The 24,120-nt window shown below is 45.2% G+C and overlaps 1 protein-coding gene across 6 annotated transcripts in view; it reads left to right on the plus strand.

Annotated features, from left to right (window-relative positions):
- The window catches only part of eef1db (eukaryotic translation elongation factor 1 delta b (guanine nucleotide exchange protein)), a 41,087-nt gene that overhangs the window by 5,786 nt on the left and 11,181 nt on the right, over positions 1 to 24,120 (plus strand). For 2 of the 6 annotated variants that reach the window (XM_041185208.1, XM_041185207.1), the window contains exons 2-6: positions 7,998 to 8,133; positions 13,440 to 13,511; positions 19,330 to 19,404; positions 19,974 to 20,000; positions 22,113 to 22,191. In XM_041185208.1, coding sequence (XP_041041142.1) covers positions 8,002 to 8,133; positions 13,440 to 13,511; positions 19,330 to 19,404; positions 19,974 to 20,000; positions 22,113 to 22,191 — 385 coding nt within the window. In that variant the 5' untranslated portion in view covers positions 7,998 to 8,001. The remainder of the gene's footprint in view (positions 1 to 7,997; positions 8,134 to 13,439; positions 13,512 to 19,329; positions 19,405 to 19,973; positions 20,001 to 22,112; positions 22,192 to 24,120) is intronic. The other 4 variants (XM_041185209.1, XM_041185212.1, XM_041185211.1 and 1 more) reach the window with 4 other exon arrangements.

Here is a 24,120-nt window from a genome sequence, read left to right on the forward strand (position 1 = left end):
GGCATCAAGGAGCCCCAGCAAAACAATGGGAATCGGGGGAAAGTCTCCACTGGTTGGAGTCATACCCAGCACAAAGGAAGATGGTTGTGGTTGTTGGAAGTCAGTCATCTCAAGCCCAGGACATCACTGCAGGAGTTCCTCACAGTAGTGTCCTTGGCGCAACCATCTTCAGCTGCTTCATCAATGACCTTCCTTCCATCATAAGGTCAGAAGTGGGGATGTTCGCTGATGATTGCACAATGTTCAGTACTATTCACGACTCCTCAGATACTGAAGCAGTCCATGTCCAAATGTAGCAAGACCTGGACAATATCCAGGCTTAGGCTGGTAAGTGACAGGTATCATTTGCGCCACCCAAGTGTCAAGCAACAACTATCTCCAACAAGAGAGAATCTAACCATCACCCCTTGACATTGAATGGCATTACCATCTCTGAATCCCCCACTATCAACATCCTGGGGATTAACATTGACCAGAAACTGAACTGGACTAGCCACATAAATACCGTGGCTACAAGAGTAGGCCAGAATCTAGGAATCCTGCGATGAGTAACTCACCTCTTGACTCCCCAAAGCCTGCCCAGCATCCACAAGGCACAAGTCAGGAGTGTGATGGAATACCCCCCACTTCCCTAGATGAGTGCAGCTCCCACAACACTCAAGAAGCTTGACACCATCCAGGGCAAAGCAGCCTGCTTGGTTGGTACCCCATCCACAAACATTCACTCCCTCCACTATCAATGCACAGAAGCAGCTGTATGTATCATCTACAAGATACACTGCAGGAATTCACCAAGGCTCCTTCGACAACACCTTCCAAACCCAGGACCACTACTGTCTAGAAGGACAAGGGCATCAGATAGATGGGAACACCACCACCTGGAAGTTCCCCTCCAAGTCGCTCACCATCCTAACTTGGAAATATATCGCTGTTCCTTCACTCGCTGGGTCAAAATCCTGGAACTCCCTCCCTAACTGCACTGTGGGTGTACCTACACCACATGGACTGCAGCGGTTCAAGAAGGCAACTGACCACTGCATTCTCAAGGGCAATTAGGGATGGGCAATAAATGCTGGCCCAGCCAGTGAAACCCACATCCTGTGAATGAAAAACTCAAAAGGGTTGTAAATCTTTGGAATTCTCTAGCCCAGTGACTTGTGAATGTCCATCATTGAATACATTTAAGTCTGGGATAGAGAAATTTTTGGGGTCTCAAAGAGTGAAGGAGTATGGAGAGCGGGTGGGAAAGTGGAGGTGAGGTAGATCGACCATGACCGTATTGAATGGCGTAGCAAGCTTGACGGACCATGTGGTCCACTCCTCCTATTTCTTGTGTTCAGAAGTGAGGGTGTCCATTGTTGGCAGTTTGTGACATTTGATTGTTCAGCCTATGTGCAGGTTTTTCACCCCTCAACTCAGGGTCCCTGTGACATTCATCCATGAGCGGGCAGTGATTTTAGGATTATAGTTGATTTCACCGGGCCCTCGTTTGTAGGATTTGCACAAGTTTGCAGGGGGTGACGAGAGAAAATAGTAGTACAAGTACAGTATTGTAGCGCCAGGCTTGCCACTGACATCGGCAGCTGTGGTACAATGGGAGTGTGTCTCGATGGATAGATTGGAGGAGTGGCGGGATCAGAGAGTTCTAGCCAACTGAGAATTCTCCTATTGTTTGACGTCAGTGTGTCATTGGCACCAGGGAACTGGGCATCTGTCACAGCTGCTGCTCGCTGATGCAAAGGGGTCACAGTGGATCAATGTGTGTGTTTCCAGAATACTGTTGGCCATTAAACAAGAGGGGCAGGAAAAAGAAAGTCTTGCATTTATTTAGCACCATTCACGATCACAGGGTGTCCCAAAGCACTTTACATCCAGTCAAGTGCTTTTGAAGTGTAGTCCCTATTGTAATATAGGAATTTGGGAGCCAATTTGAACACAGCAAGCTCCTGCAAATGGCATTGTAACGTCTAGATAATCTTTTCTAATGTTGCTTCAAGGATAAATATTGTCCAGGACACCCGGAGGCATTGCCCTGATCTTTGAAATACTGTCATGGGACTTTTTACATCCACCTGAGGAAGTAGATGAAGCCTTGGTTTAACAGCTCATTTGAAAGTCAGCATCTTTGGCAATGCAGCACTCCATCAGTTCTGCACGGGGGTGAATGTCAGGTTAAGTTTTTGTGTGCAAGCTTGTGGAGTGAGAAGCCATGACTTTCTGACTCGGTGTAAATGCTGCCCACTTTGTCAGTGCTGGGGCCACAGCATGATATGGGGGAGCCTGCGCGCTTGTCATCTATCACTGCGACCAGTGTTGCCTTTTGGTGATCTTGGATTGGGTGGAACTAAAGGAGGGGCTGCAATTGGCCTCGGTAATGCTGGATTAGAACAGAGAGGGTCTTCATCCGTACCCTAACCCCCACTTGCAGCCTGTGCGTGCAAGCAGACATCACTGTTACATTTTAATTGTCCTTCCAGTGTCGAATTACAGACGGACCCTCAACTGTGTAGGCTTACAAATGAAGAATTGCTCTATGGGTGATCTGCGGATAGTTGGGGTAAGAAACCACCAAGGGCGCTGGTTAGGAGAAGGTGGTTTAACGGCTATATTCTATTCTTGGAGATCAAATAATCTGCCAATGTAAACTTTACCTGAACCCTTGGCTGGGGTGGCTGGGTAAGCAGCTGTCTTGTCCTTCATTCCCTGTAAGCCCACTGTCACAGCTTTATGACCTGTAATGGTTAGCAGTAATGCTGTATGTTTGTATTGTGTCACTAAATCACTTTTTAAATGTTAATCTCTCTCTTTCCCTCAATGCTGTCTGTTGTAGGATAAGAAGGTGAGTACCTGTCATTGTACAGCATCATTTCACCACCTCTCCCCACCTCCCAGGGTCTTTTCCAAAGGAGCCAGTGTTGCAGGATTCACCCTCCTAATAGATGGGATGGTGAAGCTCTGATCAGCCTTGGCATTGCCATCAGATTAAACACTGGAAGTGTTCTCACGGTGCGAGTTTGTTAGACAGGGTGTGAATGCATCAATCCAGGAGCAGGGTTGGTGCTAAAAAGCAGCCGCCTGTCCATCAGCTCAGAGCCTCACCCGCTCGATTTGCCTGATGCTAATATTCCTAGTCACTGTCTGACGGACCGAGGTTACGTGCGTGTCCCTAACAGGTCAGAGTGTGGAATCTTTGAAGCTGGTTTGTTTTCTACTTTGAAACAAAACTTTTTCCTATTGGACCCTGCAGTTTCCAACATGATGCTGTGATCTAGGCGAATTGTAGCACACGATCCTCCATCCCTACTGCATCACTCATCCCTGCTGCTCGCCCTCTCCCATTCATGGCCCCCTCACCCTCCCCTTGTGTTCCTTGCCTTCCTTTCCCCACCCTGCCCCTCCACTTGGTGTGTCTGACACGCTTTCTCCCCAACCCTGTTTAGTGCAATCAATAACCTTCCCTCCTCCCCTGTCATCTCTCTCGATGCTTTTTAAGCCTGGTATTGTTCAGTGTGACCGGGACACTGTTTCTGATTTCCCAATTCAGACTGTCTTAAAATTTCTTCTTTAAATGATAATTGTTCCTGGTCACAGTGATCCCACCACATGTAGCGGAAGCTAAGCTGGGCTGAATAGTTATTCTCAAAAAGCAGGGTACAGTGATATCAGAAACACAGGCCGCGTGAGTACAGGCCCTGCTGTTTCACTGGACACCTGCTGTATCTGGAGTTACCTCCCTGCTTTATTCAGAATGTGCCAGTAAGCGCTTGGTGAACGGTGCCTTCTGTTTGTATATTTCCTTGTTCACTGTGTTCCTTCTTTCTCCTGTTGTACTGCACGCTGCAGAGGATGAGGATCCGGAAGCATCCCTACCTGCTGGAGACCATCTGGATGGACAAGTGCAAGTTCGACGAGGCAGAGAGGCTGTTCCATGAGGGCCAGCAGGCCCCAGCAGTCTCCGCCATGGTGCAGGCTGCCCAGGAGGCTGAGTTGACTCAGCCTGCCTGGCCTCGGGCCAGAGATGAGGCGCAACAGGAGCGAGAGGCGGGGAAGAAGAGACGGAGGAAGCGGTCTCCACGTGCCCCACCTGAAGAGATGGAACGTGCACATCAGCTGGGACTGGCAGGGCTGCCCGTGGTCCCTGGCTCGGCCCTGGTGAAGGACACAGCTTGCCCAGCAGCTTACACTAGGCCAGCCAGTGGGGATGCCACACCCGGCCATGAGACACGCCCCCTAGTGGCCTGCCATCAGCTGGTGCACGGTGTCTGGGTCAACAAGGACACTTTCGACGAGGCTGAGCGCCTGTTCATCATGCGGTCGCAAGCGCGCAGTATCCCACGCTCTCTCCCAATCCCGGTTTCCGGGATCACTGCTGTTCCGAAATTGTGGGTCACTCCAGATGAAGGCTACATCAGTGCCACCCCTGCCACCCCCATAACTCCTGGTTTCCCCAGTGGTGGAGACACCAGCCTGCCAGTCAATGGCATGTTCCCAAGTGCCAGCCGACGCCCACTGGCACTCAAGGTTTGGCTGGAAAAGCCACTGTACGATGATGCCGAGCGATTCTACCACGAGGTGTTGTACGGTGGCTCAGCCCTGGGCACGGAAAGCACAGGCCTAGCCCAGACAAAGGGACAGAGACCCCCTGCCACTAGTCCCACTCATGCCCATCGAAACGCCAAGCCCTGCTTGCTGCCCACATCAGGTGAGGATCCTGCGGCAGCCGCTCGCCATCTTGTTGACGAGGGCAGCGAACCGGTGTGGTTCAGTAAACCCACGTACGATGCTGCTGAGTTACGTTACCACCTGGCTGGAATCTGGGGACCTGCCAACAAGACCCAGAAGCCGATGCCAGAGCCAACACGGGCACCATCCCTGGAGAGACCTGCTCCTGCACCACGCTGTCCGAGACTCCAGGATAAGTAGGCTTGAATCATTGAATACACCTGAACCCTTCACCCTGCTTCTGTAGTATCCCCGGAAGTGCATTTTCTTTTGTTTTTGAGTCAACCTTCAGCATGCCTTGGATCTGATTTTGTTACGGTGTGCACCAAATCCTCGTGAAACTGGCTTGCTCTGTGAAGTCAAGCTGTTAGAAATTCAACTTGGGTGGCGTCACTTCTGCCATCAGTTAATCTGGCCCCCTCCCAGCGCTTGGTGCCGCAGTCAAATGTCGGTCCCTACTCACCCAGGTAGACTTTCGCTTGGTGCTCTGGATTGTCATTTCTGACCCAATGACTTCCATGGTAGCTTTCATCCATGTTGGGGGTGGGATCCAGAGGCAGTTATGTGCATTGGCGGTGAGGTGAGCCAGTGGCTTCATTAGTTTCCAGACTTTGCACCAAGAGCTGAGGTAGTCCAGAGTTACGGGAAATGGCCACTGTCACTCTTCCTTTAGCCATTTCCCAGTCAGTGCGATACGTTTACAGATGGAGATGAGGTGCAGTGGGGGCCACATTGTACCTGTCCTAGCTAACTGAGATAACAAGCTGATCAATGGGCTCGGATTGAATTGGAGGTAATGAGAGTGAAGCTCAGTTGTTTTACATTTACCACTGATGGGGTCACACTACATTATAAATTAATTAATGACTAACGAAGAGGGATTTTATGGTTGTGCAAGGTTTATTTTTGTGCCATTCTAGATTTCTTTATAAAGCCTTCACTCCCACATGAGTTCTGTATGTTGATTTTATTTTCATTCCTGGTGTGTGGGCCTTATTGCCCAACCCTGGTTGCATTGAGGGGGTTTTGGTGGGTCTTTCCAAATTCCTGCAGGTGGTTTGATGCATCTGAGTGGTAGTGTGGGGCTGGGGCCAGACTGAATAAGGACAGTAGATTTCCTTCCCTGAAAGCCCATCAGCAAACCGGTTGAATTTTTACAACAGCCGGACAGCTTCCCAGTCACTAGTATTGACAGCATTGTTCTTATTTTAAATCTGAATTAAAAATTCTTGAATGGCCTTGTTAGGTTTTTCATGTTCTCTGGATGGTCAGTCTACATCCCTGGATTAGTGGTTCAGCAACATGACCTCTCCACTATTGTACATAGAGTGATAGAATAATACAGCAAAGTAGGAGGCCATCAGGCTTGTCCAATCTGTGCAGGCTCCTTTGAAGAGTGATCCAGTTAATCTCATTCCCTAGATCCCTACCATCACTGTTCAGCCACCCATACTCCATGAAAATGGTATTTAGATCAGTCAATTTTCAGCCACCCTGTTGTACGCTGCCCTGCCAAGGATTCTCAAAACCGTTACCTGCCCTTCTTGCTATACGTTCAACAGTTTCCATTCTCATTTCTGTAGGCTCAGCTATTTCTGTTTCCTTCCCAGCGCTCTCAATATCCTCACACCTCACTACAGTCTGAAACCCACGGCTTTCCATGGGTGGGTGGTATGTCTTGGCCATCAAGGCCCTTGTTTCCCAGGAATGGTATGCACCCTTGTTGCTGCTGACTCAGTGCCCCCTGGTGTCTCTGCTCTGCATCAACAAACCCACCAGGCAGCAGATAGTTCCGTAGTTAAACCGGGTGATATGCGTGTGTAGCGTGAAGAGGAGAAAGGCAATATTTAAGATGGAGGAGCCGTTAGTAAGTTCTGATGTGGTGTACTACCCCAAAATGTTACCCCAGTCTTTCTCTGGCATGCCCAGTCCTCTTCATCCCGTTTATATTAATTCAGTCCCGTTTATGATGCTCCTTATTCTGTGTTACTGTAAATGTTGCATGACCTCTTAGTCTCAAAATATAGACATGTCTCAGCCTTTTCTCACCAGCCATAACCTAGCCATTACAACCAAAAAAAGCATGCACCCAGTTGATTTAAAATGATTATCTTGCTCTGAATGCCAGCTATGCGTTAGACTCACAGACAAACAGATGGATGATGATGTCTCATTAACAGGCGTGGTGATCTTACTGTAATCCAAACAGTGCTCCTGACAGCATGATCACTGGATGACTGCTCCTGCCATTCAGCGATGGAAATTCCCTTTTAGTTAATCTGCTGTTGTATTTGGGAGTTAGAGTGAGAGGGGTGAGTATCCGGGAGACATCAAATGTTTGGCTGTAGCGTCGTCGAGTTGCAGAGGCAAAGGAAAAAGTTGAATTGGTGGTTTTTGGAGATGGGAAGATGAAGAGGATTGTGTGTTTGGGCTGGGATGTTTCTGACTCCTAGGTTTGCAGTTTCAGGCTGTTGGGAATAGTCCAAGAGCGTTGACTTTGTGTTGTTGGTTTTGAACATCAGTCATCACAGCTTGTGTACCAGCTGCATCTTGCATGACTCTCAGCTTTGCTTGTGGTAGCATCAGTTTAGTTCTTTGCACCTGCTTGCTGCTTTATCAAGGAAGAGCTGAGCTGAGGGGCTGGGAAGGATTTGGTCTGACAGCTCCAAGCTGAATGGAGCTCCCGCTCACATGAGGGCACTTTGAAGCACTCCATGATCCAATAGCTTGCAGCCAAACCTTACACACACGGAAGGGATGCATGGTGAGGTGACCATTCTTGCAGAACCAGCATGAGTTGGCACCTTGTGGGGGGAGGTGGGTGAGGAAATGGGGACATAGTGGAGTCAACACAAAGTAACTCTCAGGTTAGGCTGGACTTTCCTGTGCCTGGGAGGGTGAAGGTCACAGGAGACCTTGTCAACTTTTGTTATAACCTCGCTGCAGAGCTGAGGAAACTCATCTATAGGATGGGATATCTGCCTCATGTCACCACCGTTTTGTTTCGATGATATAAGGTGCAAATCACTGTAGGATCTAAAGGTATTATAATTATTTAACTCCTGTAGTGATAACACTGTGTCGGGGGTGAAACAGCAAGTCTGTGGTTAGAATGGGGCAGCACCAAGAGGTAGTTGGGATAGTGTGCAATTTCCCCCTTCGTATTTCCTTACAGTCTGTTATTAGTCGGCTGGGTTGTGTAAATATTGCGGGTGATATCTCTTTACTCTGAGCAGCGTCTTACTGTGCCCCTCGTCTACCTTCCCACATTATAGGACCATGGCAGTTAACGTTTTGGCAGAGGAAAAAATCTGGTTCGATAAATACAAGTATGATGATGCAGAGACGCAGTATTACATTCACCTCAACACCCCGGTCGCCACCAAAATACAGAACCCACCAGCCATGCAGGTATATTACAGAGCACTCCTATTTATTGACCTGTGTGGGGGTTATATGTATCTGGTAGCATTGTTTTACATACCTGACTTGTTTGGTGAATGGGTGGTAGTATTAACCCTTCAAGTAATGAATGTCTCAGTTGCTGTCAGTAAAACATACTTTCTGTTTTAATTACTGACTTGACCATGCAAGATACTGATCCGTGTGCACTTCGACTGACGGTGTCAAAAGGTGGCCGTTTTGATTGCAAACGGAAATGCACACAGCAGGTCAGTCAGCGACTGAAGAAAAAGCGCAGCTCGAGGCTTTGGTTTGTAACTCCTTAATGCCATTCTTACGTTTCCTCTATTAGGTGCTAAATGCCCTGCCGTGCTTTCCCACATTTATCATCTTTTTAAAAATTTCGCATCAAGTTTCTTTTCACCTCCAGCGGGCCTGACTTTATTAGAGTAAAGTAAAATAAAATAAAAATCCAACTGCCTGAATGTTTTTGATGTAAGACCAAGAACTTGCATTTTTGTGGGGCCTTTAAACTAGTAAAACATTCTCCAGCACGTAGACGTCAGAAATTGTTTGACACTGAGCCACGTAGGGAGGTATTAGGACAGGTGATCAAAGGCTTGGTCAAATCTAGATTTTAAAGGAAAGAGAGAGAGAGAGAGTGGTGGGAAGGTTTAAATGGGGAGTTCCACAGCTGCCTGTGAGAGCTCCGAGGGCTCCTTTCTGTTGTCAGCTGGTTCTGTAGGAAGCTTAGTTGGTTTTGTGATGAGACCAGGAATGCCCAAATCACAATCCTATCTTAACTTGAATTTCTCATTCAATTACTTGAAAGGTGGAAATTCCTTCGAAAGTTAATTCAAACTTGATACGTGGGCATCTGATCCTCCATGATTCACGCAGATAGTTTGGATTCTCCTTTTCCTCACCTTACACCAGATGACTGGTGACTTGTCAGTTAGTCTTCGAGCTAATGCAGAGACAAAACTACCCTGTATAGAAGGAGTGTTATATCCATGTCCTCAAAAATAACCGTTAATTTGTTCTGTTTCACCTTGACACTGGACTCTGTGTTCAGCACTGCAGTGTTGAGTTCCTTACACACGTTATAGGAAGTGTTGGGGCAAGGCTGTCAATTTGGCTGCACTTGCTGATTGTACCAGAGATGGCTGAGAATTTCTTTGCCTGTACATTGCGCCCCGACTAACAGTTAACATACAACTAACTCACATGATGCAAACATTCACCTGCAGGAGGGAAGGCCAGCTCTCTGTTCCAAATGGACTCGATCCATATATTATACATGAAAAATTGTGTAATATATATCACTCAGGTGTCTAGTGCACGTTTTAATGGCACACTCTTAAAACAAAATAACAATAAAAGTAGTGAAGCAAAGACAGTCATCTGCAGTATGCAGCAAACCCTCGATGGCGGGTGGTAAATCGAGCTGAACATACCCAGGACGCCCGCAACTTTCTACAAACAAGAGGGCCCCTGGTTTCCAGCCAACAGGTTTACTCCCCTCGGAAACCCATTCGGCTGAACACTTGTCGTTGTTTGAGAAGAAAGAGAAATGAGTAGCGAGAAGAATTTTCCCTTCCTACACCTCCCTGGCATAGCTTCCAGCTGTGCCTTTTTTTATTCATTCATGGGATGTGGGTGTCGCTGGCTGGGCCAGCATTTATTGCCCATCCCTAACTGCCCTTGAGAAGGTGGTGGTGAGCCGCCGCCTTGAACCGCTGCAGTCCATGTGGTGTAGGTACACCCACAGTGCTGTTAGGGAGGAAGTTCCAGGATTTTGAATCAGCGACAGTGAAGGAACAAATGTGAATCGGAGTTTTTGTTTTAGGGAACATTTAGCTATCTGTCCACAATTGGCGAGTCACATTGTAAAGCAGTCTCACTGAATTAGGTCAGCGTTCTCCTTGGGTAAAAATTCTGAGCGCATGGCTGGAGAGCTTTTTTCATTCCACGTACGAGAGGTGGGACCAGACATTGTGAGGGATCATTTTTTTAATATATATTAATTCCAAGAATGCAGGAGTCAACATGGCCAGAGTTTATTGCCCATTCCTGGATGCCCTTGACAAGGCAGTGGTGATGGTGAGCTTCCTTTTTGAATCTCTGTTGTCTCTGTGTTGAAGGTGCTTCCCTTGGTGCTGTGAGGGACTGAGTTCCAGGGTTTTTGACTCAATGTCAACAAAGGAATGCTGATACATGTGGCAAAAGTTTGGAATCAGTTTGCAGAGAGGCAGGTTCCAACCCAGTGACTGTCAGCTGCCGCACCCCCAGGCCCTGGACTTAGTGATAAAAGCACTAGAATAGCCTTTTCATGCCATCAATCCTTGCACAATGCTGAAAGCAAATGAGGAAACTAGAGCAGCAGCTGCTTTAAGATGCTTACCTGGAGCCGAGTGTAATTATAGTCAGGGGCTACTCAGCTGGATGACAGTCAATAGAGTCTGGTGTGTACCCACTGAGTGCAAGGGGAGGCGTTGGTTTGCTGCTTGTGTGTGTTATCCAGATAGGTTGTGCTGTTTGCCATTCTGCCTTGAGGTATTTCTAGTACTTGCTACAATTATCTAGTGGTGGGAGGAGAGGTATGCAAGGTCAAGGAGGGATCAAGATGACCAGTCTCTTGATGGAGTACGCACAACTGGCTTGAACGCTGTGGCAACCTCCGGGATCTGGGGCCTGAAATGGTTGAGTCTGCAATTCTGCAGGGATTATTACTGTGGCCTGTGCAGGTGACTGAGTCAGGCCCCACAGCTCCAGATAACCCTACAAGTAAAACTTGCTTGTGCTCCGTCCTGAGGAACTGGTTAAACTCAGAGCATTGACTGCACTGGAGGGAGAGCGGGGGTGTTCCCCAGTTCTTGATCATTGCAGCTAAGATCTCCAGACTTTGGTAATTTAGGTTCCTGTAGAAGAAAGGAGAGTGTGTTTTCTAAATCTGGTGTAGGAAAACACGACCTGTGCGGATTTCCCACCAGCCAGTAGCTCAACATGGAGACTCTTGAACATGGTGACAGGTTCTACACTGTTAGGTACATTTCTGGTCAAAAAAAGAGTCTCTGACATGGGTCCCTGCAGCACAATTATTACTTTGAACATTGATCTGAGTTAATTGGTGAATGTGCTGGTTCTAATTATTCTGGTTATTGGAATTAATTTCAGCTCCCAGGTAACTGATGTGTTTATATAAAAATATATTTTAACAATTCCAGTTTCCTGATGGCATGCCATTCTTTGCTGAAGATCATTCAGGTGGGAGCTCTTCACCCATCTTAGCACTCTGCTGTCAAATTCTGCATTTCCACTGGAGGGTGGAAACCAGAATTGGAGACAAACTTTTGGAAAAGGACCTAATCTTAATGCCATCCTGTAGCTCCCATCTCCTGACCCAGCATCCAAACCCTGCACAGAATGGGTGCTGGGCTCTGACAGTTTCTGCCTCAGGCTTTAATGAATTGTGTAACTGCGCATAAAGCCCAGGACACTCCTGGGTCTGATTTCTCCCAGTGTTAGCCAGGGCCTCAGAGCAGAACTAAACTCTTTGTTGCTCCCTGAACTCCCATGAGAGGAGGTGGGGGAACGAAGTTGTCCCTGGCTGTAAAGCACTGTCATCATAACTCTTTTGCATCTGAATTAGTAGTGGGCAAGGGGTGCCAGTGGGCCAGGGTAGAGGGGGGGTTCTCTGGTGCCTGTGAATCTGTATCCCAGCCTCAAGGCTATGCCTTCAAAAGACAGGGTGGGAGGAAAGTGATGGAAGTGGAGAGGAAGCAGCGAACACAGTATCACCCAATGTCTGTTTGTTGCTGTGAAATAATAGCCCCTTCAGTCTTTACTGAAGGCTGAACAGTTTCTGCAACCATCTTGTAGAAATATAGAATGACGTGGCCCAGAATGGAGGCCATTTGGCAAGTCTAACCTCTTTGAAAGAACTATCCAATTAGCCCCACTGCCTTTGCTTGTTCCCTGTTGCTCTGCCTCTGCAAGTATCTATCCAGTTTTCTTTAGAGCGTTACCATTAAAGCACACTTTCAGGCAATGCATTCCAGATCATTGTAACTCTTATAAAAAAAAAACAAAAAAGCATTGATGCCCAGAAACGCGCTTCTGACCCTTACAAATGTTATTTAATGTGCATTTTACCTGGGATAGGGCCTAAAAAGGAGAGGACTGAAATGTTCGTATTTGTCTCTCTGTTACCTGTAACGTTTGTGTTTCTCTATTCTGCTGTGAGCTTCTTTTGATCTCGGCTGTTGTGTAGAATTTGGATGCTATAAGAGAATCGCCTACTAAAATGGAACACAAATCGCAGTTTGTTTCTGACTGCTCTTTGAATCTGAGTCCTCCCCCTACAACCTATACTCCTCACTGTTCGTGAATTTTGCATGTTCTCAAATTGCAAACCCAGCTGTCTCAAAATGCATAGAAAACACAGATCCTAATTCCCGAGCACTATATCTTTTTGCAGACTCAGTAGCCCCTACTGACCCAATAATTTGATAATTTCAGTGTGAAGCCTAAGAACAATTCCTGCAGATTTACTACAACAGTCTATTGTTGTTGTTAGTTTTTATTTTGAAGAATGCAAACTGCATTGACCATTGTCATTGTTCGGTCAGCACCGACCAGTTCTTACTTCCTCAGTTATATAACCATTCAATTGTGTTGCTCTCCTGACTGGATGTTCAACTCTTTGGAGGGTAGGGGGGGGTTTATCACAGCTGACATCCACAAATTCATCTCCAGCAGAGGTGGGAGAGAGATCCTTGCTGATTTCCCTTCCCTCCTATATAAACTCAGATCAGTTACTCAGCACGGGTCTCTTCTTTAGACTGTAAGCTTCAGAAGCTCCTGACTTAACCAGCTGAGGCATTGGAAGGGGAGTAGGTAGTGACTGTTTTCAAACCCTGGTGGCCTTTTTTTTTTTGGCTTACAGCACTAAGGAGAAATGGGGAGGGGGTGAGGAGCTGTGCTCTGATCAAAGTGCACCTTCTAGTTTCAGCTCAGTTTGCCCAAAGCTTATCTCTTGAGGTCTGTGAGGGTCAGGAGATTTGCAAACAAGTTGTTCATGTTTACTTGGAGTTTGGGCACACTGGCAGAGAAATTGCTGCCCTGTGGATCGGCTGTGGGTCTGTGCCTATCCGTCCTTTTGGTCGACTGGGTCTACTGCATATACCTGTTTCCTGGTTTTGCTGGATTTCATTTTCCCCTGAACCAGTGATTGTAACCCACAGACTTTTTTATTTCTGCTGTCGTTTGACCAGAGATCAAGCTTTTGACCAAATTCTTTCTGCACTACCTAGGAGAACGGAGCGAGTAACATCCTTCGAGACATTGCCAGAGCCAGGGAGAATATCCAGAAGTCACTGGCCGGAGTGAGTACCTGCTCCTCATAGCTGGCCGCAGACTTGAGATGCCCACTTAGTTGTGCATAAAGGCTTTCCCAAAAAATAGCCTAAACCCTTTAACTGCTAGAAAGCTAGGCAATGATTCAAATTGTGTTCACACCGCATTTCGTTTTAAAATGTCTACACAAGTTGGTAGCTTTTCACATCTGGCTGAGAATAAAATTGGGTGTTTTAATAGAAATAAATTTCCTTCAAACATGCAATGAGACAGAATCCTTTATATTAAGGGCTAATTACCAACATCAACTCTCAATAAACTCCCAATAAAATTGCAATGAGACTTTGTAGACTTGAATTTGTAGCCAAAACCACGTTCAACTTAACCCTACCCATTAAATGTTTCCTGGGCCATACATCCCCTCGAGCTTTCTGGGTATAGCTATATAGTACATATAGCTACTCATACACTGCTAAAACGCATGCCACTGTATTATCATCTGTGACTCTCTAAACAGGGCAGCAGTATAAAACAGGCTTTGTACTTTTGAATCTGTTCTCTGTAACAAGGATAATTGCTGGGTGGAGGGAGGGGATTGATGCACTTCTATCAACATCAGTGGTGCTCTCCACAATGTCATTCTGTGATGTGATTCTTGTAGGGAGGTACCATTCCTGGGTTCCATGGGAATAGAGAGGGCGTTTAGCCCTTGAGCCTGTTCTGCCATTTAAGGAATTCATGTCTGATATGCAACCTAACTTCATATACCCAATTTTGCCCTGTATCCCTTAGTTTTTGTTAACCTAAGATATTATCAATCTGTGTTTTAAAATTAACAGTTGAACCAGCATCAATTGCTGTTTTTGAGTGAGAGTGCCAAACCTCTGCCACCCTTTGTGTGTAGAAGTGTTTCCTAATTTCGTTCCTGGACGGTCTGACTCTAGTTTTTACACTATAGGGAGTCTAGGAATAAGAAACAATCAGCAGAAATATGTTTCTCTCTAGCTTCCCTATCCATTCCCTTAATACAGTAAAATCTTTGCTATAGGACATGCTCAGGGAATGGGTGATGCTGGTCAATCAAAAACGCTGTTTAACGGGGAGTTAAATTACCCTGGATACAAGACAAGGTGCTGCTCTGTCTTTGAGGGGAGAGGGGAAGCAGCTGGGCAGTTGAGGGCCCCAGAACAGCAGGGACAATACAGTAAAACCACTACAACTGGAGACCAAGCTGACACCACGACTGTCAGACCAGCATTTTAAAAAAGAAGTCAAGCTGAGCTCCGAGCGGTATATCTTTTTGCAGGCTTGATTACCACTACTGACCCAATAATTTAATAATTCCAATGTAAAGCCTAAGAACAATTCCTGCAAATTTACTACAACAATCTATTGTTGTTATTAGTTTTTATTTTGAAGAATGCATTATCTGAGTAGTACTGAAAGTGACCAGTGTTTTTTTTAAAAATCGAGTCATCAAAAATTCCAGTTACTGGAGAATTCCCCTTGGTAGAGTAACAGACAACGCAAAGTTTACTGTATCTTGGAAACTTGGATTAAATTGCCCAGAACCTTCTTAACTTCCAGAGACTACAACTAAAATTTGTGTAATCACTGCTCATCATTTAAACCCTTGGGTCTAAGTAACATCCTGGTAGACCTAAGCTGCATAAGAGCGTAAGGAAATGAATGGCAGTAGGCCTTCCAGCCCCTCGAGCCTGCTCTGCCATTCAATAAGATCATGATTGTGACCTTAACTCCACTTTCCTACCTGCCCTCCATAACCTTTGATTCCCTTGCAGATCAAAAATCTGTTCTAACTCAGAATTGAATATATTCGATGACCCAGCTTCCAACTATCCAGGGTAAAGAATTCCAAAGATTTCACAGCTCTCCAAGAAAACATTTTTCCTCATCACAGTCTTAAATGGGAGACCCCTTATTTGGACTTCCACTGTTTCTAGCTCTTCACCATTTAGAAAGTATCCTGTTTTATCCTTTTTAGGTCCAAATTGGATGACCTCACATTCGCCTACATTGAAATCCATTTGCCACAACATCTGTTTGTAATTTTTTGCCTCTATTGACCCAACTGTCATTGCCTGTCATTGAATACATTGAATAGTTGAGGTTGTACCACAGATCCCTGCAATTACTCTCTGTCTCTTGCCGCTCAGCCAGTTTCCTAACCAGGTTAGTAATTTTCCTTCAATTCCATGGCTTCAACTTGAACTAACAATCTCTTATGAGGGACTTTATCAAATGCATCCTGGAAGTCCATATAAGTAACACCCATAGACATTCCCCTGTCCACTGCTTTAGTCACCTCTCCAAAATAAAATCTAATCAGGTTTGTCAGGCATGATAACTTACCTGTTACAAATCCTAGCAGTCTGATCAACTAAATAATTTTAGAGCTGTCAGTCACCCTAGCCTTAATTATAAACTCAAGTACTCCCTGACAACCTGTGTTCGGGTAACTGGTCTATCATTCCCTGGATTTCACCTGTGTCCTTCCTTTTAAATGGGTTTAAATAGATTTTGAGAAACTTGTGCCTGGGTCTGCTTGAGTAGGGTATACTCATGGTATGGCCACTGAACTCATTGCCTCCCAGCTTGTTCCTTTCAAGGTTGGGGGTGGGGTTCATTTCAGTATTAGGCATGGGACGGGATCTTGCAGCCCCTTGGCACAGATGGGGGATAGAGAAATCTTTGTTCTAGATCTTGTATCAATGTCTATTTGGATAGTAATTAACTCCAAGTTACAGAAGGGAAATTCAGATCTAGTTAATGTTAGGAATTGGAGCCTACAGTACACTCACTTTCTCAGTGTACCAGTTCTGTAAGTGACCTACTTGAGGGAACTAACTTGCACTTCTCTATATCTACCTGGACTGTAGTGAACCTCAGACTTTGACAGAATCCCCTTGTGATCTTAATTGGATACTCATGTCTGTTACACATATATGTTAGCCCCTCTAAATGCAGCCAAGTTAGCCAAGATGAGGCTCTGTTTGATTCATTAAGCTGATTTGGTTCACAGTACAGTGAACATACAGTGCAACATTGTTAGATCCACTCAGTTAAATCAGTGCCTTCTAATTTTATGAAAAAGTGCATGATACGTGAAGCCACTTAAATGAAGATGATAGAATTGATTGATCCTTGGCAAGACTACACCTGGAGTGCTGTGTACAATTCTAGTTGCCATATTATATTTAAAAAAAGGGCACTGGAAAGGTATAAAAAAAAATTACAGAAATGATAGGAATGTGAGGTTATGCCTATCAGGAGAGGGATGAACAGTTGGGTCTCTTCTCTTGAAAAGAGAAGACTGAGGGGTGACCTAAAGAGATCTTTTAAAATTCTGAAAGATTTTGATAAGAGTGGGTTCAGAGAGAATGTTTCCTCTTGTGGGGAAGAGCATAACTAGAGGCTGTCAATATAAAAGACTCACCAAGAAATCCAATAGGGGATTCAGCCAAAGAGTGGTGAGAATGTGGAACTTGCTACCACAGCGGGTGATTGCGGTGAATAGTATAGATATATTTAAGGGAAAGCTAGACAAGCTAATGAGGGAGAAGGGAATAGAGGGTTAAGCTGATAGTTAGATGAGGGAAGGCAGGCAGAGGTTCAGGTGGAGCATAAATGCTGGCATGGACTGGGTCGAAAGGTCTTTTTCTTTATTCTATATCCCAACTAAAGAGATTAACCCCTCTACATTCTACCTTTTCATCTGGTCTACAGTTGGACGAGAAGGGAAAAATTTTGATTGTTCTGCTTTATTCCTGACCCTTCTGTCAGAAAAGGATCCAAAACTTGTCAGCACAATGGTCATGCAGAATTTATTAATGATAGACACAACCCACTGGATGGCTTAATATTTAGTTAGTGAGGAAACAATGAATACTTGCTCATTAGCATCTTAATAACTTCCACCTCAGATGCTCTCTCTTTTGTTATGCTTTTGAAAGATGGCATTAAAAAACTTTTTAAAATAAAAAGTTTTATCCCCCCTCCCCCCCGTAGTCATTTCCTTGGGAATCTCTGAAAGATGGCTGCCAATTGAGATTTTTCTATTGGAATTTTTTTGGGGAGGGGGATTTCACTCACCTGACATCCCAGTGAGTTCATGCATGTCTGAGGAATTATGCATACTCGGTTTGAGCACGTCCCTGCCCTCTCCAGATAAATTCGCTGATGATCGCTGGGTCAGTTGACTCTTTGCTGTAGGTGACCTCCACAGCCTTAGGTCAGAGAGAGGGAAATTGTCCGATATTCCCATGTGAACCCTGTTGGAGGGTGTATGCATGTGAGCGTGTGGGGTGACCGTGTAAAGAATGCTACAGGAGAGCACCTTAAAGACATAGGACTGTAAGCCCAGCAAGAGCCATTGCCTTCAGAGGGTTCCAGGAGGGAGAATTAATAAATAGATTTACTGAGTGACAATTGTTTTGCCCTGGCTTTGGTCTGAGAGATGCCCTAACAAATCATGTCCGTGAGACTGAGTAAAGGCTTTGGGTGTGAACAAACCTGACTTTCTTCATCAGAATTCCAGGAGTTAGTGAGTGGAAAGCATTAATATACATGAAGTAGTTAACCTTTGTCCCTTTCTGCTGCCCCATGACCTGACTTCAATTTATTAATCAGCCATTCAACATGGACATCACATTGAGTTGGTTAAAATGATAGCAAGAGTGACCTATTAGAGGCCTTTAAAATTAGAAAGTGGGGGGGGGGGCGGTGAAATCCTATAAAATGGGTAGACATGGGGAAAATGATTCCACTTGGAGTCCAAAGCTCGGTGCAGACATGATGGGCTGAATGGCCTCTTTCTGTACTGTAACTTTTTTATGGTTCTAAAACTAATGGTGATAAATATAAGATAATCACAAATAAATCCAATAGGGAATTTTGGAAAAACTTCTTTAGCTAGATTCTTTAGGTTAGAATGTGGACCTCGCTATCACTTGGACTAAGTTGAAATGAATAGCATTAATGCATTTAGGGGAAGTTAGATAAGTATGTGAGAAAGGTTTATGCTGACTGGGTCATGAGAGGCCCAAGTGGAGGATAAATACTGTCACAGAGCATTTGGGTCAAATGGCTTGTTACTGTGCTGTATTTTAATATTAATTACAAACACACACATGAAACTCTTGACACTCTGATGTAGAAATGTCTAAGCAGCTGCCAACAAGGCCCCCCCCACCCCCTAAAAGCCCCATCCTTTATCAGCCCTTTCATTATCAATTAAGACAACATCAAGAGCCCTTACCATCCTTTTGAGAAAGAAGATAATCTACAACGTGAAGGTGATCATTTTGAAAGGCCTGCTAGTTAATCAGAAAATGTATTTTGTCGATAAAATCATGTGAAAATAATTGTTTCAACTTTATGTAGCATTTTAAAACATCCTAAAGCGGTGGGAACAGAGTTGCCCCATTCAGATCCAGTATAAACTTTGGCACCTGTTTAAGAAGGGGGCTCTTTTTAAATTTAAAATGTCAATCTTTTTTAAACAAACAGGGGATCACTAAAAGGAATAAATGAACCCCCAGCCCCCAGATCAGAGTTTTAAAAAGTCACTGAATTGACACCAAGGTTTGTGTCACAATTAACTGGGCATCACTCTTAAAGTGGATTTTTCGAGCAAATCTGTGAAGACAGATTATAGTAGCAGAAGATAAACAATGAAGCTGACTCGGGTTCCTGGCCTCTGTGGTAATGTGCTGCCTTGGTGTTGGATGAATCAGTACCTTTTAGTCTGCTCAGGAGAAAGTTGGTGCTTGTGGAAGCGTTGTGAGACTATCACAGTACAGTATGTGAATGTATTTCCATGATCAGATCCAATCCATTTGGGAGGCCAACCCCAATCCCAAAGAAACTGTCTTGGATAACGTCGACCCCATCTCGAACCACGTGAGATTCCATGGCAATGCAAGCCTAGATTTTAGGTGGCACGCTGACTTCGCCCTGTCACCCAGCACATCACTAACCTCATTAATACCTCCCGCCTGTACTGCCATTGTAAATTGTAAAAAAAAAAAATACACAGTATTGCATTTTGAAGTGAATTGTGTTGACCTGTGCATTGTGTTTTTCCTTTTCATTTATACATACCATGGCTCTTTGGTCCTGCTGCAAGGACAAGAATCTATGTCTGCTCTCCCAGTATTGTCAGTATCCATCCTCTTCTGTGTGTGCGTGTGTGTGCGCGCTTTATGGTGTTGACCTCTTTTACATTTGACTCATGGTTAACCTTTGAGCACTGGATTATTGCATCCTTTCATCTTCATTAACATTTGTGTTCCACAACCCCATTGGCACTCACTTTGTTACTTGGGAGAAAGGGATGTGAAAGTGTGATTGTTCCTGGGTTGTGCTTCTAGTTTTTTTGTGGCCGCATGAGAATTGAAACAAAGGGTTTTTTCATAATGTCTGCTCACAAGGTACTAAAGCTTTGTTGTTTGTTTTTATTTCCTGAAAAGAATGTCTTGCTTGTAAATCATCAGAAAGTAAGTACATTGCTGCAGCTTTTGTCCGCTTTGGGGGTTGGTTGCGAGATTCCCTTGCCTCCCATCTTCCCATTGTGCCTTTTCTTCTTTAATATAAAATGTGGCTTCCTCACACTGGCTGCATGCAGAGCTGAGCCATTCACTCCTCATGTCAGATGCATGTCCCGCTACAGGAAGCGTTTAAATGCCCACCGTAGCCAGACCCCATTCTTTCTGTCTGCTATTCCCCTGCTCCCAGTAAGCTCACGAGTAAAGATGCGGCCCAATAGTCGTGGTAGCAAGTCCGCATTCTGATCTTGAGGCAGCTTGGCGATTGTTGTCCACCAGCTTCTGGCTGGAGAGCAGACAGCCAAATGTCCAGAATGGCACTTGGGCAAAGTCCCAGCGGGCCTCCTCCGAGACTGTCTGTTCTACAGGGGTGGGGGGGGGATGGTAGCAGCTGATCCATTGCCCTCTGAAGGGAACAATGAGAAAAAGAGATTGTTCAGGGCACTGGGTGGACAGCCAACATGATAGCGTGTTCCTCAGTTCAGGTGCTGCTTGGCCCTGCTTTGTTGCAGCATTTTCTATTTTTATTTTATAGTTTCACCACTCTCAGCTCTTGTGTTCAACTTATAGTTAAAACTTCTTGTTGCCATTGAGATTCCCAGGGGCTCTTCATACAAGACTCTTATGCCCTATGATAGCAGTGACCATTGAGTCATACCAGCCAGGAACAGCCCAGTTTGCTCCTAAACCATTATGGCTGAGAGTACGATGCTCTTGGGGCCAGTGAGGGAAGGGAGAAAATTCCTGAACCTTTCTGCTGGAAAGAGATATTCTGAAAGAAAGGAGCTGCTCTGCAGGGTTAAATTGTAAGGGCATACCAAAGCAATCACCCTGGATCTTCTATATTCAAGGGAATACAAGCCCACCCTTCATAACTTTCCTTTGTAATTTAACCTTTTTAACCCCAGAGCATTCTGGTGAATCTGTACTGTACCCACTCAAAGGCCAGTGTACCCTTCATAAGGTGCGGTGCCCAGAACTGAATGCAGTGCCCCAGATGGAATCTGAATAAGGCTCTGTAGAATTCCTGCTCTTTATATTACAGCCTGCCTTAGATAGGGAACTCTTACATGGAGGAATCGCTATCCTGCAACTCTGTCATGTAGTGCACTGGCTGAGATCATCTTTGGCGATCATTTTTAAAGCTAACATTTCTTCCTTTAATTCCTTACCTTCAGGCTTTTTTAATGTAGCAGAGAGTAAACTGGACACTGTCTCCCCACCCACCCCCCACCACCACCACCACAGCATGGGGTAATTTGGACATCACAGAAGCAGCTGGGTTGTAGGTGTAGCCAACACCATGGATCTCTGCACTGAGGTTCAGTATAACTACAGCCCCAGGAAATGGCAGCATTTTCTGACCAGTGATTATCGAGTTTAGACCGTGGACAGAGCCCGTTTCCCAACCACTAAGCAGGCTCCCTAGTCCCAGCAGTGGTATTACGGATACACATGGTGTCCACTGTTCATTCATGCTAATGGGGAGAACAATCTGCACTGACCCAAGCAAAAGCCATTTAGCCTGCTTTTAGTTCATTATCAAATTGTGAACTCAAGGAGCCTCGTGGACCTGTAGCAACAGAATAAGAGGAGCTTCAGGGCACTTTCTGAAAAGTGAGGGATCATGCATGTACAGAACATCCTGCTGGCTTTCTGATGTGTTGAAAAATGTTGCCTATATCAGCTATCTCTGAAAGAAATGTAATCATCAGATACCGAAATCAACAAATGTGCGGACATTACTGGGTTTCCTTTCGTTGCCTGCCCGGTGTGTGCGTGTGTGTATGTCTGTGTGAGCGCTTCCTGCTTGCTTCCAGGGGAGTTCTGGCCTCTTACTTTAACTGTTGCACACCACTGGTAAGAGTTCGCTGTTGCAGTTTAATCATCCTCATTATCCAGAGCGGAACAAATATGACGGTGCACACTAACTGCCCCTTGAACTCTTACCAATGGGGAAAGAGGGGGGATGGGGAAGGAAGGGCTAACTCTCTGCTGCCTGGGGGCTCTCTCTCTCTCTCTCTCCTTTTGAGTAAAGTTAATTCCTACATGTTCTATTTTCAGAGCGCTGTGCAAGGTTCAGATATCGAGCTGTGCGCCCGGGTCACCAGCCTAGAGAAGGAGAATCAGAATTTACACCAGGGTAAGTGGGAGATTTTTTCACCATTATCACTTTGGTCAATGTGTCGTGACTGTGATAAAGGGAGGATAGGATGATGTGCAGGGCTGTGAAAAAGGGGGGGAAACGGGGTGGTGTGGTGGGCTGTGAAAAGGGGAGATGGGATGGGATGATGTGGAGGGCTGTGATAAAGGGGAATGGGGTGATGTGGAGGGCTGTGATTCCTATCTGAGGCTTGAGAAATCTGATGCATTGCTTTTGTAATTCAGCCACATGTCCTCATACTGACCAGGACACTGGGCAGAACTCCCTTGCTCTTTTTTGAGCAGTGCCGTGGAATCTTTTTGTGAAATAAACAACACGAACATGAGCATGTATGTGTGTTGGGCAAAATAATGGTGCTAAGACTTGTACTTCTTGGGGCTGGGTAAAATATAACCTCCAAAACACACATCACCCTGACTTGAAAATATATCACCTTTCCTTCACTGTCACAGGGTTAAAATCCTGGAACTCCCTCCCTAACAGCACTGTGGGTGTACCTATACCACATGGACTGCAACAGTTCAAGAAGGCAGCTCACCATCACCTTCTCAAGGCCAATTAGGGATGGGCAATAAATGCTGGCCTTGCCAGTGACCGTCACTTTCCATAAATGAATATAAAAAAATATGGCAGCATCGGCGGAGAAGAAAAGAGTTGACGTTTCGAGTCCTCATGACCCTTCGACAGAACTTGAGTTTGAGTCCATGGTGCTAAGACTTGTACTTCTTGGGGCTGGGTAAAATATAACCTCCAAAACACACATCACCCTGACTTGAAAATATATCACCTTTCCTTCACTGTCACAGGGTTAAAATCCTGGAGCTCCCTCCCTAACAGCACTGTGGGTGTACCTATGCCACATGGAGTGCAACAGTTCAAGAAGGCAGCTCACCATCACCTTCTCAAGGCCAGTTAGGGATGGGCAATAAATGCTGGCCTTGCCAGTGACCGTCACTTTCCATAAATGAATATAAAAAAAATGGCAGCATCGGCGGAGAAGAAAAGAGTTGACATTTCGAGTCCTCATGACCCTTCGACAGAACGTTTTGGATTTCCAGCATCCGCAGTTTTTTTGTTTTTATAAAAAAAATGTCTCCACATAGCTTATTTTTGTTTTTATTAATTTTCTCCCCTTGTTTCAGTCCAGAAGGACTGGCCACAGTCAACTCATTCACCTAGATCTTCATTTCTCACCTGAGTTTATACAGTTAGCGTCAGCAGGGAAGCATCACAGCCAAACCCTATTCTGTTCTTAACCAATCTTCACAGATCACATCTTACATAATATTTACAGCACAGAAGCAGACCATTCGGCCAAACTTGTCCAATCCTGTGTTTCTCCTCCACATAAACTTTTTCTCATTCCTCTTCATCTAATTCCATCAATATATTCTCCTATTCCCTTCTCTCATATACTTGTTTAGTTTTCCCATAAATGCATCTACACTATTCACCTCAACTATCTTTGTGGCATCAAGTTCCACATTCTCACCACTCTCTGGGTGAATAAGTTTCTCCTCAATTTCCCTATTGGATTTAACAGTGACTATCTTATGTTTACAGCCTCTAGTTCTGGCTAGAGGCTGTAGAACAGTTTCTCTGGCTACCCCATCAAAACCTTTCATCATATATTAGGTCACCCTCAGCCTTGTCTTATCTAGAGAAAAGAGCCCCTGCTTGTTTAGGCCTTTCTGGTGGGTATTACCTCACAGCTGTGGTATTGTCTCTGTAAATCTTTTTTGCACCTTGTCCAATGCCTCTCCATTTCTTCATTATATGGAGACTAGAGAGAAAAGTTGCTCCTTGCCTCCCCTTTCCATTCGCTGCATGATAATTAACACCTCTTTGGTCTTATAGCAGTAGTCTATTGAAACTCTCAGTGGGTTTTAGCCCGGCTCCCTACATTGT

This window comes from Carcharodon carcharias, chromosome 3 (assembly GCF_017639515.1).
Source record: "Carcharodon carcharias isolate sCarCar2 chromosome 3, sCarCar2.pri, whole genome shotgun sequence".
Taxonomy (NCBI): Eukaryota; Metazoa; Chordata; class Chondrichthyes; order Lamniformes; family Lamnidae; genus Carcharodon; species Carcharodon carcharias.